General features: G+C 36.0%; 3 protein-coding genes across 6 annotated transcripts in view; 1 reads left to right on the top strand and 2 right to left on the bottom strand.

The window, feature by feature from the left end:
- Positions 1-5,813, bottom strand: part of LOC119083084 (cerebellar degeneration-related protein 2-like) — a 57,435-nt gene extending 51,622 nt beyond the window's left edge. The window contains exon 1 of the mRNA XM_037192715.1: positions 5,261-5,813. Coding sequence (XP_037048610.1) covers positions 5,261-5,333 — 73 coding nt within the window. The 5' untranslated portion in view covers positions 5,334-5,813. The remainder of the gene's footprint in view (positions 1-5,260) is intronic.
- On the top strand, positions 4,214-11,518 carry LOC119083155 (NADH-quinone oxidoreductase subunit B 2-like). Its single transcript, XM_037192803.1, has 2 exons — positions 4,214-4,219; positions 10,755-11,518. Exon 2 carries the CDS (start codon positions 10,756-10,758, stop codon positions 11,419-11,421), a length of 666 nt encoding a protein of 221 aa, XP_037048698.1. The 5' UTR covers positions 4,214-4,219; position 10,755; the 3' UTR covers positions 11,422-11,518.
- Positions 7,046-10,445, bottom strand: LOC119083102 (TAR DNA-binding protein 43-like). 4 transcript variants are annotated; one of them, XM_037192733.1, is made up of 6 exons: positions 10,154-10,436; positions 8,665-8,913; positions 8,073-8,591; positions 7,905-8,003; positions 7,607-7,843; positions 7,046-7,541 (listed from the first exon to the last, which is right to left on the bottom strand). In XM_037192733.1, the coding sequence occupies exons 2-6, from the start codon at positions 8,906-8,908 to the stop codon at positions 7,186-7,188; spliced, it is 1,455 nt and encodes a 484-aa protein (XP_037048628.1). In that variant the 5' UTR covers positions 8,909-8,913; positions 10,154-10,436; the 3' UTR covers positions 7,046-7,185. The 4 variants fall into 4 exon arrangements, with proteins under 4 accessions (XP_037048628.1, XP_037048649.1, XP_037048636.1 ...); XM_037192754.1 differs by having other exon boundaries at positions 7,047-7,541; positions 7,908-8,003; positions 10,269-10,445; XM_037192741.1 differs by having other exon boundaries at positions 7,047-7,541; positions 10,269-10,432.
- Positions 11,519-13,645: the final 2,127 nt, after the last annotated feature.

Here is a 13,645-nt window from a genome sequence, read left to right as displayed (position 1 = left end):
CATGAAAAATATATTGGTCATGACCAAGCTCTATACGTTGTTTTCTTAGTCGATTTTAGATTTTTGTAATTGCTGAGTGTTTCAGAAGTTTCAGCAATTGCAGTTTGCAGTTGCCGGTGGGAATATATTTTTGAATGTCATTTGCAGAAGAGAGTTGAGAATCTCACCTGTGTTGCAGGCAAATTTTTCTCCAGGAAACCTAGAAAAATACAGCTGTGTCAGATGACATGTTACCTGCAACAGGTGAGATTTTTAACAATTCAGTCGGGCGCCAGTTTTATATAATAGTGCCGTTGGTAAATTTATTTATCTTGCAATTGAGTGCCATTTTCTTCAATGGATGCGAGGGCAATTGTTCTTTTTGCCAATAGGAACACTGATAAAAAAAAATCGTCAACATACGTTCAGTGTGAATGAAATGGCTGGCAGAAAGTATCATTTCTGCCTTACTTAGGATATGCATATTCCAACGTCTGATTTGTATATCGTACATGTCCGATGTATAAGCACTATTCGTGTCACTCGTATGTTTATGCGTCGAACATGTACGATATACGTGTCAGACGTTGACATATACATTCCGAAGTAAGGCACAAATGAAGCTGTATGCCAGTCATTTCATACATACGCAGACGTATGTTGACGAAATTTTCTTATCAGTGAAAAGTAGGGCTCGGAACAGATCAGATCAATCTGAATTTTTTTCAGATTGATCTGAAATTTACCCGATCAGAATCTGATCTGAAAATTTTGATCTGATTCTGATCTGAAATCTGAAGACTTCTATCTGATCTGATCTGATCCAATCTGAATGATCTGAAGCGATCTGAAGTCCCAAGAATAAAATTTGAAATTCCAAAACTTGCTACTATTTTGCTAATATTTTTGTTTTTTTTAGTTCCCCTGCACTCGCGGAGCCCAGCAGTTCAAGAATTTCTAATAAATTAGCATTTGTTTAGTAATACTGATTTTCAGGTTTCAGATTGATCCGAAAATTTCCAGATTCAAATTTTCGGTTTCCAGATCAGATCAAATCTGCTTCCAATTTTCAGATTTCAGATCAGATCAGATCAAGCCGCCAGAGATCTAGGTCTGAATCTGAAAGTTTCAGATCGCCTTTTTCCAGATTCAGATCAGGTCAGAACGATCTGTTTCGAGCCCAAGCTGAAAAGGAGGTAATGGTCCTAGTTATAAGTAAGAACTCTGGATCATATCGACACACCGTCGATCATTATTTACTTGAATAAACTTTATTGTTGAAACCAACACTTGCTTTCTGTTTCACTTGAAAGTGGGCATGATAAAATTATCTATTTACCTTATTGACCAAATGAGATCTAAGTTCTTTTAAATATGGATAGTTTAAAAACTTATCGATTCTGAATTTGGTAAACGGAGAGCTATAATGTCCATAATAATTGTTCTTCTCAACGGCACAGTGTTCCGCGGCTAATTATCAGAAAACGTTTTTTGTTTTTAATTTGCAATTACTATTTAACCCGTACCTGCAAATAACACAAGCGAAAAACCATGCAATTCTCTCTACCTATTATCAATTATATTTTTATGAAATGTTGATTATTTTCCCACAATTCCAATTCGCATACAAAAGTTGATTTACCACACCTTGCTCTAATAATGGTCAGATTGTGGAACTATGTCGTTTTTATTTATGCATCATTCTCCGACTCTCGATTACAAGTTTCATTCGATTATTCAATCTCATCAAAAGCGGAAGAGACTTTTTCTTTTTAGTTAAAAATTTAATTGGCATTAAGATATTAACTGTCTAAAATACACACGAATATGCGACCATTACCAGCAAAAATAAGTTAGAGAGTGTAGGAGTTGGCCGTTCTAACATTAAAAACAGTATAAGACAATTAATTGAAATTAAATCAATGTGTACAGATAGATAGATCTAATTCACTTTTCGCATAAAAGGCAATGTTGTTCGATTATAAAATGTACCGTGTGCACACGGAACATACTACGCGTAATGTAACTTTTACAGTCGAATTTTCAATAACAAATATTGATATTCTGCATTTTATTCAAAATCATACCTGCGGCAATATTAGGTCCATAAATGGATCGAAAGTGAAAGATTAAGTTTGCCAATTTATTTTGCATTGTGAAAAGTTAAAAGTGTTTTTGTTAAAATGAATCGAAAATTAAAATTTAGATTCTTGAATCTGATTAAATTCGATAAAATCAGACACTAATTGTGGCAAATGATTCGGTTCAACTTGTAATAAAAAAGCATTTTTATAAATTCATTTCACCAAATAAAAGCGTAATAGGTCAAGAATCATTAAAGCTTGCGACAATAGTTGCTTCTATTACTTGTATAAAAGGTTGTGTTAGACTAATTTAACTAAAAATTATGAATGAACGGAAAGATAGAAAGAAATTTTGATATTCGCGCGTATTTTTCGTAATGGAATTAACTGCTTATGTCACAATCAGGGATTTTGTATGGCGGAAATGGCAACATTGGTACAAATTTTTGAATAAGAAATTGCACAACTTAATAGAAGGGGATTTAATTTGAAAAATATTTTTGGTTATTTCAGTTGAGTGCAAAGGTTACAATAGAGTCATTATAAAGGACAATGTTTCAATCAGTATTAAAATGAATCGGATTAAAAGAAATGTAAAACGAAAATACACTGAATAATTTTATTGGAACGGAAACAGACTGTCCATTTCTTATTGTAATTATTTAAATTTCAAACGATATCCCATACATGTAGTGGCAAGATTAGAAAAATTTTTGTTGTAAGCGCGCTCCACTCGAAATTAAAATTTCGATTCATTGTAAAGCCACAAAGAGGATGAGACTGTGGGGAGGTTAGCCCGTTTTGTTAACATATCTAAACAGCCAGGTGCTGGATATTCTTTCCAAATTCACCAACATTATCGAAGAATCTGGTTTGTATATCACACTGACAAAATTTTTTAGCTAACTTCTGTTTACATCCCCTATATCCAGCATAAGTTGAACAGACCGCTCCACACATATTCTCGTATTGCAGTTATTACTTAGGAAATCAGAACGCTTTCAAACGAACTAAGGAGCTAACCCAGAACATTACAAAGCATCAAAAGAATTTCTCCAAAGGACAATGTCGTTATAGTCTATTATTTAAGGACGAAAATGCGGCGAACGTTTACAACTTAGTTTTTAATATATCCGCTGCTAACAGCATTTCTTCGGCATGATATGGAGGGAGCCTTCTTTATTTAGGTCTAAGAATCAAGGCTCCCTCCATAGCATGCCCAAAAATTTCTTTTAAAAGTGGGTATGTTAAAAACTAAGTTGTAAACGTTCGACGTATTTTGGTACTTAAATACTAGACTATCAAGGCAAGTATGAAAAAACATCTTAATGTGTTGAGGATACACATAATATTCATTTTGAATCAAGCGTGTATCAGACTAATGATTCTGTTGTGTCCAATACTTCACTTTTTTTGGTAGGTTGGGAGTTACTCAAAACCTAATTATAGCATCATACTTCAAAATTTTCAATTTAATAAATATTTTGCGCATTCAGCTTAGGATCAAAATCACCAACTCGTCAAAATCTACATTTGGACATAGGTGCATATCATTTTTTACGTGTCGATGCAAAGATAGACCCATGCACCCTCTCCGAGCTGATGCATAATGTTAGTATTACCATACAGAGACATATAAAAATTTGTCAAAGGCTTTAGGTATTTAGTTAGACTGTGGTCTACAAACCAAAAAAAAGGAACTTGTTCCACATAAGATATCCACAGTATTCAGCATCACATACAAATTATTTGTATGTATCGTAACGTTCGAATGTGGAACAAGTTCTATTATAAACGTTTGAATAGTTGACTTCTTATTTTCCTCGGAAAAATCCGATCCGTCTGTACCGAAACATAGATTTCATTCCAACACAAGATTTTCTTATACGATGACACATTAAAGTAAACACGACAAACACGACTAAAAGAATGTTATTGATAAATTAACGTTATGGTTACACCTTATTGAAAAACAAACAAAAAAATGGTAAGAAAAGCGGTCCTATTTCAACCACCCGGACCCGAATGGTCGTTCCATTGATTTGACTGACTGGCATCACGATGTAGTGAATAAAATGTCACATCATTATGCAAGTTCAGTCCGGGATGACTTCATTTTATTCCAAAAGTGACCTCAGCACTCTCATTGAAAAAATGTTTGAAGAAATTATTATTCATCACGTTTATTTATACCATTAATACAATTTGTTTGTAAGTTAAATTTGTCATTTGAATAAGCCGCAAACCAGTAAAGACTCTAAAAGCATTATTCAGAGTCAACACTTTACGGACGGTATTTTTTGTCGTTTTGTTTTAGGATTATTTTTTAAGTTAATTTTAATTTGAAGAATAAACTGTCGTCAGATTGAAAAAAAATTTGTTAAGATTGCAACGGTCCTAAGGTCTTTATTCAGGCAATAGGTTTCTAATGTATTATCAACTAATTTACTGAGTTATCGAATACCTGCATCATCCGAGTTATACTTATACTTATATAGTATCTGGCAGAGCACTTGAATTTGCACAATTTTTTTTCGTTTTTATTGTAAAGGTGTGATAAATGACTTTTGATCTTTTTAACGAGATCCACAAACGTTGACAGGTGTACAAAGTCAGCTTTTTACATTTTAATTTTAATAAACTTTCAACGTGGTAACGTGCTCTATGTGCAGAAAGAGTTTACCGAAGGAAGGTGCGAATTACCTGCCCCGGGTATAAACAATATGAGCTTCAAATCATATTTGTGTATGGTTGACCATCTTTACCTTTTGTGAATCGATGTTCAACCATTTCTGTTGCGTAAAAGACATGCGAAAAATTTCTTGATATATTTTCAGACTGATTAATTTCTGTACAGTACTATACAGTACCCTGCTGTGCGACCTCAGTTGCATAAATAACTATTTTTCTGAATAACAAACGCCTGTAGTGCCTACTCGCATGCACTATACCTGCCTACAGTTCGCATATACAATACGTTTTTTCGCAATACAAGTCTTTGTAATATGTAAATCAGATTCCTAAAAAAATTCTTTAAAATTACATCGCGACTGGCAATGTGTAATTGTAAATTTAGAGCAGACGAATGGGATCTGTTCTTCAAAAAAAAAAAAAAAATCAAATGAAATGGTGGGAAAGTTGGGAAAGTTCGTTGAGTTGAGTTGAGAGTGGAAAATATTGCAGTACAATTTTCTTACCTTGTTTGGTGCCTTTTTCCAAATCCAGCAGTAGCATTTCAAATTCAAATTCGAACTCTTTGTATGAAGCCATTTTAAAATCTGTTTTGTTTTGTTCTACCGCAAAAGATTTGAGCACATTCCGTTTGAATCGGATCCCACCTTTTATGTCTTCATTGTAGTAAAATGTAACACCAATTTTCAACTCAAACACTTTAAAATACAAACGGTTGGCACGATTAATTTCACAAGGCACTTCAATAATAACATTACAGCGTGTTATCACTGTTTAAGAAACAATAAACTAGTTAATCATAGGATATTCAACCGCATATGTTAGAACATTATTTTGAATTTAAACAAAACATTAAAAGTATTAGGCGATTGTTGCGACGATCCTATCAGTACAGTTATCTCTTCACAATAAACGAAAAACAATTACACCGACTGTAAGCTTATAATTCGTTATGAGGTTGGTAATCTTCAAATAAATATTTATTTAAAAAAAGACGAAACACATGCATAAGATCGATGGTTTAACAAATTTTTTTCATTTGAATATATATCTCTTTCGATCGTTCGTAAGTAACCACACCGATATAATGTTGAAATGTTTGTGTGTGCGTACCATGGACTTGATTATATAAATTGCCAATATTTCACAATGTGTGAGATGAACGTGTTTTGGCATACCATAGAACCGGCTTTTAAGGAATTCTCTTAGTCAAGTTAAACGGTCGCAGAATTCAGAATTTTCTTTTGTGAAATGAATGGAAACTTTGGACGCTGTAACTGGAATTATTCATTTTGTTAGTGGATCTTTATGCTTTTGTCACATTCCTGCGTGGAGGCTATAAAAGACTCGTCCGATTGAAGTACTTGTTCAATTGATATACTCGTAAAGTTACAGATTCATGCTGATTGAAACACTCGTGAACTGCACGAGTTGTGTAGTCAGACTTATGAAAAAGGTGGTGAAAACGTACAGTCACAAAATGCATCGACACGTAAGTAGGTCTCTTTGGAACCAATTTTTTATCTGCCATAGTCAACGATTACTGTCTCCGATCCACCCTAGGGGCTTTTCATCCAATTCGTCTCCAATTAGTTTTATATTGAAAGCTTTCGTTGCTTGCAAGCTTACACAATTTTGTTTAATCCTATGAACTACAGTCAGAGGCAGTAAAATTTCAGCATGAATTTGCTTCAGCTGTTTTTCAGCAGATCCACACAAACAATGAAAACTGTTTACATGACTTTATACGGTTTTACCACTACCAACGTCGTATTTAAACCGTATTTAAGTAGAATTGGAACAAGTACAAACAGTTTTGATTGTTTGTGTGGATCAGCTGAAAAACAGCCGAAGCCAATTCTTGATTAAATTCCACTGTCTCTAACTGTAGCTCGAACGCCCACCTCACACCATTTGCGGTTGCCTTGATGAATTTGTTTATTTCGTGTAATTTATTTATTAAGGAAAAGCAAAGGTTTGTGAGTGGAATGCCCACGATAACAATTTCTTGCTAAAAGCTCTCGCAGAGTCTCAAAAGCTGAATGATGCTAATCAGGCAGATAAGCAATGTGCTGCGAACATTTGAATACTTGGCATGATTGGCATAAAGAAATGTTTCGATATTAATACAGACCAACGTTTCAACTGAAAATTGACAGAGACAGGGACTAGTTTTGGGAAATTGTTTTCCAATATTTTCTCAAAAAAAATTTTTTGTCGGGTCTTGGTCTCGTTGGCATTCTTTCCATATCGAAACTTAAATCTCATTTTAGTAACTAAAACAACGCGCCATTCACATTTAAAATATCTATAATATTCATTTGCTGTAGTTATACACCATACTCTCAATCCAAGATTAAATGTATACCTTAATATAACAAAATTTGTTAATGCTTCAAACACATTCTCCTTAAGAGATTTTCACTTTAAATTAAAAAAAAATATTCTCGCAACGCACAATTTCTCCAAAAGGGACAGCACTCCTCCCTTTCTCGTTCACGTTATACACAAAAGAAGAGTACGAAAAAAATAATAGAAAAGAAAAATCGAAAAGAGAACAATGAGAAAATGCTTCCAATTCAAACAATTTTCGCTTAAAGATAATGCTTCTGACTCGGGCCCTGAGAATTGGATCCGCCTCCTGTTGGCGAGACCACGGTTGATTTCCTCCCTGATCTTGATTCTGATTTTGCATATTGCCAATCAAACTCCATTGGTTCAATGCAGCTGCGACAATGGCCGGATTCAATGTGGCTGGATTCAGCGGCAACGGATTCAAGTTCAAGCCTGTATTCGACATTCCGAAACAATTAGTCAAACTCCTGAGTGTTTCTCTACTGTACCTTCTATACCCAGAGCATTGTTCATATTCTGTCCTTGATTCGGTGGATTCTGTCCCTGTGAATTGATGCCCAGATTTTGCAGATTCGGCATGTCCAAATTGTTGCGATTTTGATTGCTCCACACACTGCTCGGATGCATCTGTTGGTTTTGCATGTTATAGCCGCCACCACCACCATTACCACTGCCACCGTTTCGATTCTGTTGCGGATAGATCATATTGTCCTGGTTGCTCATGTGCTGATTTCCTAACAAAAAGACGATATGGCCAAACATTAGTAAATTATGCATTCAAATGAGCGAACACACTACCGCCGCCTCGTTGATAGGATGAATGGCCATTGTTGTTATGGTATGCTGATCGATCCTGCGTTTTTGGAGCCGCATTCGACACAAAGACGGACACACCTGAAAGGAGCGGAAGAAAAGAAATTTACGTTGTTGGGTTCCCACATTCGTCACACAAATCACAAGTACCTTTGACGATGTGATCTTCTCCGCAAAGTGATTGCGCCACATCCGGATCGAGGAACGTCACAAAACTAAATGCTCGAAATGGCTTCGGAATAAAAACGTCGGTGACTTCACCAAACTTGGAAAAATACTCCTTTAAGTCGTCGGCAGTCATATCTTCTGTGCATCGTCCGACGAATACTTTTGACGGAAGGTGTTGTATGTTTCCCTCCTTCGAACTGGGCACTTTCACTTCACACCAACGTCCGTCGATCATATGCCGGGTGGACAGTGCCTTCATTTGGCCCTCATACGAACCGAACCGAATAAAGCCGAAGCCCTTGGATTGGCCAGTTTTCGAGTCTTTCTTGATCTGTGCCATTATAACATCTCCGGTCGATTCAAAATATTCGCGAAGACTTTCTTCCGTTGTCTTCCACGGCAAACCAAGAACAACCAGGTCAGTGCAACGTAAACGACTTTCGATGCGCTTTGTCTTGGCCGTTGAGTTTTCCAGAGCGTCATCTCGTTTCCGCTTATTTTCTATTCGAGTAGATGCGATGTCGTTGAAATACTGAATTTTACGAAAGCTTTACGAACGTGAATGCGTACAAACCTTTCGGAAAGACGCACAGATACACCTGCGATCCCCATCCGTCTTCTCCGGGTGGTGGATGCAATCGGCCTTCAGTCAACCGAATGCCGCGAATAGCGTTCGTCTCTGGATTTCTGTATTTCAATCCGGACGTGCCCGGATACTGTGCTTGAAGTGTGGACAGCAACAGAGTACCATCATCTTCCGTTGGTAGTTCCATTGGTTCGTCGTCTTCATCTTCAGCCACTTGCAGATATTCGGACATGATGTCTGTGTGCATACGGGGAAAATATTCATTTGTTAGTGGCAAAAGGGAAGAACGAAACGGATTTTGTGTTCGTTTCTTTTTTGTCGTTGTTTGGTGTCAGTGGTAGTCATTGTCGTCTGTTCTTTTTTTTTAGTGTTGCTTCAAACAATCAATTATTTCCAACAAAAGCAAAATCAATTTTTCATATTTTTGTTTTCTACCAACAAAATCAGTCACGATTTTTTGGGGGGGTTGGCTGTGCCTCGAATCTTCTTACTAATCTTTCTTTCGTCATTTTTTCCCATCAACAGCAATTATAGCAACAATATAACAACAACAACAAAAACAAAATAAAAAATCTCAAATATTCTCCACAGTCCACAAAGGCGCGTTTCTAGGCGATGTGGATTGATAATATGCTTTTCGGAAGCTCTAGTGCATGTATGTTCAATTATTCATCAAATGAAAACGTATAAGCAAGCAGTCAGTTCTTCGTCTACAAAGTTGTATACAATTATCGAGTTTATTCAAATTGACAAGATATTTTACATTTATCCAATTATTCAAAACATGAACGAACATTTTCAAATCACACACATAAAAAGATCATCAAAATTCGGAAAAGTTCACATTGCAGCTCGCTCGCTCGCTCGCTCTCTCAATCTTTCTCCAAAAAAGCCATATACTTAGTGTACTTTAAAGTGATTGATTTTCTTTGAAATGAAATGGTTGAACGAAATTATTCAGATGAAGAAACTTTGAGACGCAAATATGATAATAATATTTTGCAGCTGTTATCAATGTGTGTATTCTTAAAATCGTTTCAATTCCAACGAAACGAGAGGGAGGGAGATGATTTTCGAAAACACCTGACCCATCTGGATCAGTGCTATAGTTAGGCAATGAAAACAGATCAATCGATTCGGTCGATCTGGCAAAGAATTTAATTTTGTTGTGACACAATATTGTCATTTTCCAGACAGTTTACTCAACGTTTGACGGCCAAACAATCTCCATTTTGGTCGTTCCTTCACACACTACAGGTAGGTTGAGAATACGTATAATAAATGGAAAAACCGTCCCCGGTTAATTTCTATGCCTAAACTAATGTGTACTCGCAACAACGATTTATGCACATATAGTTTAGCGATAATGGAAGGATAATAATGTATAGTCACACTCATCGTATATAAATATAAAAATGAATAAAAAAAAATATTTAAAACCAAAAAGCACTCCCAAACTCAAAAATAATTCACAAACCAAAAAATGAAAAAATTTGCACTCCTCTCGTAAAGATCGCTCGCTCGCTCGGTCACACACGCAGTTTTATTTTTGCACTTCCAAACACTGCACACTTTATACAATTTTATATTACTCTAAATGGCCAATGTTTCCGTAAAGTTGTTGATTTTTTAATGAAACCATCAAGAATTTTTCGTATCTGTTCTTCTCAACACCAAAATATATTGAAAATTTTTGTAATACGCCAAGATGGTGTTCCGTGTTCCCAATACGAATACTTGCGGAGAAATGTCACCACGATACGGGGAGGTGTGAGCAATCGCCGCACAAAAGAAATGAAAATTCATCGAAGTGAATTTACCGTGTGTGTGTCAGTTCATTTCTTGACACTCCACTGTATGTTTTGATCGCCGCTCATCTTCTTTTTGACAAGTACTGTCACTTACCATCATCATAATATCCATCTCAGTGTCACCACTGGTGTTGGTTACATAAAATTTATTTTCGTTTCGATTGTTCAAGTAAATCGCAATTTATTCGAAAGAGTCGCACATTAGAAATGTATGAAATTATTGGCGAAGTGATGTTGTTGATAATTAATTCTCAGTTTAATATTCAGAATGTTGCGGACAGCGTTGTCAACCCTTAACGCGACCACCGCTGCAAACAGTTGCAATGGGAAGCTGTTATTGCAGGGCTTTGGTGGCACTTTTTCACACTTCAGTCGTCCGAAGACAACCGAAACCATGGCCGTGGTCGATCAGAACAATCCAATAGCAAGGAAACCCTACTCTCCGTTCGGCAGAGATCAGCCGAGTTTGGTCGAATGGTCTGTGGCACGATTGGACGATCTGCTGAATTGGGGACGAAAAGGTTCGTTGTGGCCACTGACATTCGGTCTGGCTTGTTGTGCCGTTGAAATGATGCACATCGCTGCACCTCGTTACGATATGGATCGTTTCGGTGTCGTTTTCCGTGCATCACCTCGTCAAGCCGATGTTATTATTGTTGCGGGAACATTGACCAATAAGATGGCACCGGCTCTGCGAAAAGTGTACGATCAAATGCCCGAACCGCGATGGGTCATCTCAATGGGCAGTTGCGCCAATGGTGGAGGTTATTACCATTACTCGTATTCGGTGGTGCGAGGCTGCGATCGAATTATACCTGTCGATATCTATGTGCCGGGATGTCCTCCAACTGCTGAGGCATTATTGTACGGAATTTTGCAATTGCAGAAAAAGGTGAAACGAATCAATACACTTCAGATGTGGTATAGAAAGTAAATATTTGTAAATACAGTTTCGGTCCAAAACTACCAAAAACAAAACAAAAATTGTTGTAAGTAAACGAGAAATGTTTTAATTATAGACGTTCAGTTTTCGAATTTAGTTTCTACGCATATCATCATCGCTCTATGGTGAAACCTCTCTTCTTGAACGATATCAATAGCAAGGAGGAAACAACTTGATGAAAAGTGCTGTACTTAAAAGTAAAATAATATTTTGACCCGAGATTTGACCCCACATATATGGTAAATTTAAAGTTTGTCACGTTTCAATGACGTCCCAAATTATATTACGAAAATCAATTTTTATCCGAAGAGCCAGATAACGATTTTAAGGAAATAGAAAATCAAATTTGCAAGGGTTTTTAAGGTCTACGAAGATAACAACTTTTCCTTGAGCGTTTTCTATTAATCTTGCCAGTTAGCAAATACATGAAATACAACAGCTATTCATTTTGAAGTCCTCCTAAAACATTTATTTACCAAGTTGTCAAAACCATTATATATGTTCATTCTGTAGGTAGTGCCTAAATCTAGCTGTACGATTTCTTAAAATTTTAGGAATATTTTTAACAGTTGAATTTTCCGAATAGTTGGTGAAAATTAGAAATTTTGGACTATGGAATTGTACATCGAAAAGTGAGCTTATTGCAGTTAGACAAGTTTTTATTAGGAAATTAGAATTTTCACAAACTGATGGAATATCAAAAATTCGGCCGTCCAAACTCAATCGCATATGCCTCGTTGCAGCCAATACAACGCTTTCGTACATTTGAATGCCTCGCTCCCGACTTCTATAATATTATTTATATTTTTCAAAATTGAAAAATTAGAAATGTTTCATAGCAGAATTTCTGAGGCGAGTGAGCACTGTATTTGTGCTCTTAAGAATCAATAATAGAGATTTTGGAAACAAAAAGAATTGCAACGCTAATCCCACCATGAAAATTGTAAAGCCTAAAGGCCGATTCGAAGTTAACGACATGCAATTCATATTATGACTCTGATCAAAAATATACGCACCACATAAATTTGGTAAAAATCTCTAGATGCGATCCTAAAAATTAGTGTCATATCACCCTCCTAAAATATGGAATTAAGCAATGCAGTGCGTTGAATTAAGTTAAGATGTAAGATGGGCTGTACGTAGGGAGATAAGTGGGAAGGTGAATACAGGAAATTTGTTTTTTAATGTAATGCTTTAAGAACACGACTCTGTCGTGTTTCAGATGCATCCATACGTGTCAAATTTTGAGACTCTGAAAAACGGTCGCCTTTTGTGTGCAAAAAATAGGCCATCGAAGACTGTATCCTGTCATGTGGTACTTGGTGAGTATTTACCCTAATCGTTAAAAGTCTCAAGGATGACCGTCTTCCATTGGGCGATTTTATGGGCTTTACATTATACCTACGATTGAAAATAAAATGGATAATACAGTTTACTTTTTCTACATTTTTCGCAAAAACACTAACATGTACCGTAAAAGACTCAATATTTGATGCAATCACTAAATGTAAGTCATTAAAGAGCAAGCATTAAATTTAGCAGTAAATCACACAATTGCAAATCTTAAGACGAATCTACACTAGGCTAAATTGTAGCCTACATTTCGGGGCAAAATTATTATTATTTTGATGATAATTGTGGACTCGCATCCTTTTTCGAAAAAGTACGACCATCGTTTGGTGTTAAAATGTGATAGTTTTCAGCAAAAGTTTAAATGTTTGTGGTGATGTGACCTAAATCCGAGAAAACTCAAAATATGTGTCAATTTTCGTGAAATATTGAGTTTTCTCGGACTGAAAATAATAATAATTTTGCCCCGAAATGTAGGCTACAATTTAGCCATGTGTAGATTGCTCTTAATTCAGAGATCTATTCAAAGCGTACTGATCACAATGTGTATGATGAATCTAATGATCTGTGGCGCATACCTTTCTGCTAAAGACCTTCGTTTTAGTTGTACAATGGCAATGAATTTTGATAGGTAATGGTGTTTCTTCGTTTCCTTTCATAGTGTTGCTATTTACCTGGGTAAAACTATTTTATTTTATCAAATTAAATTATTCACATTGGTCTCTGGATTGTGTGTCGTCTATGTACTTTGCCTTCCATTGATGACTCAAAAATGTATAGGAAAGTCAGGAGAATTGTTGGTCTAAGATTTTTAATCGTCGAGAAGTGAAGGTATAAAGTGGAATTGAGAGAAATTTGATTGTGG

This window comes from Bradysia coprophila, chromosome X (genome assembly GCF_014529535.1).
Source record: "Bradysia coprophila strain Holo2 chromosome X, BU_Bcop_v1, whole genome shotgun sequence".
NCBI classification, from domain to species: domain Eukaryota; kingdom Metazoa; phylum Arthropoda; class Insecta; order Diptera; family Sciaridae; genus Bradysia; species Bradysia coprophila.
This window is presented reverse-complemented; position numbering and strand designations above follow the sequence as displayed.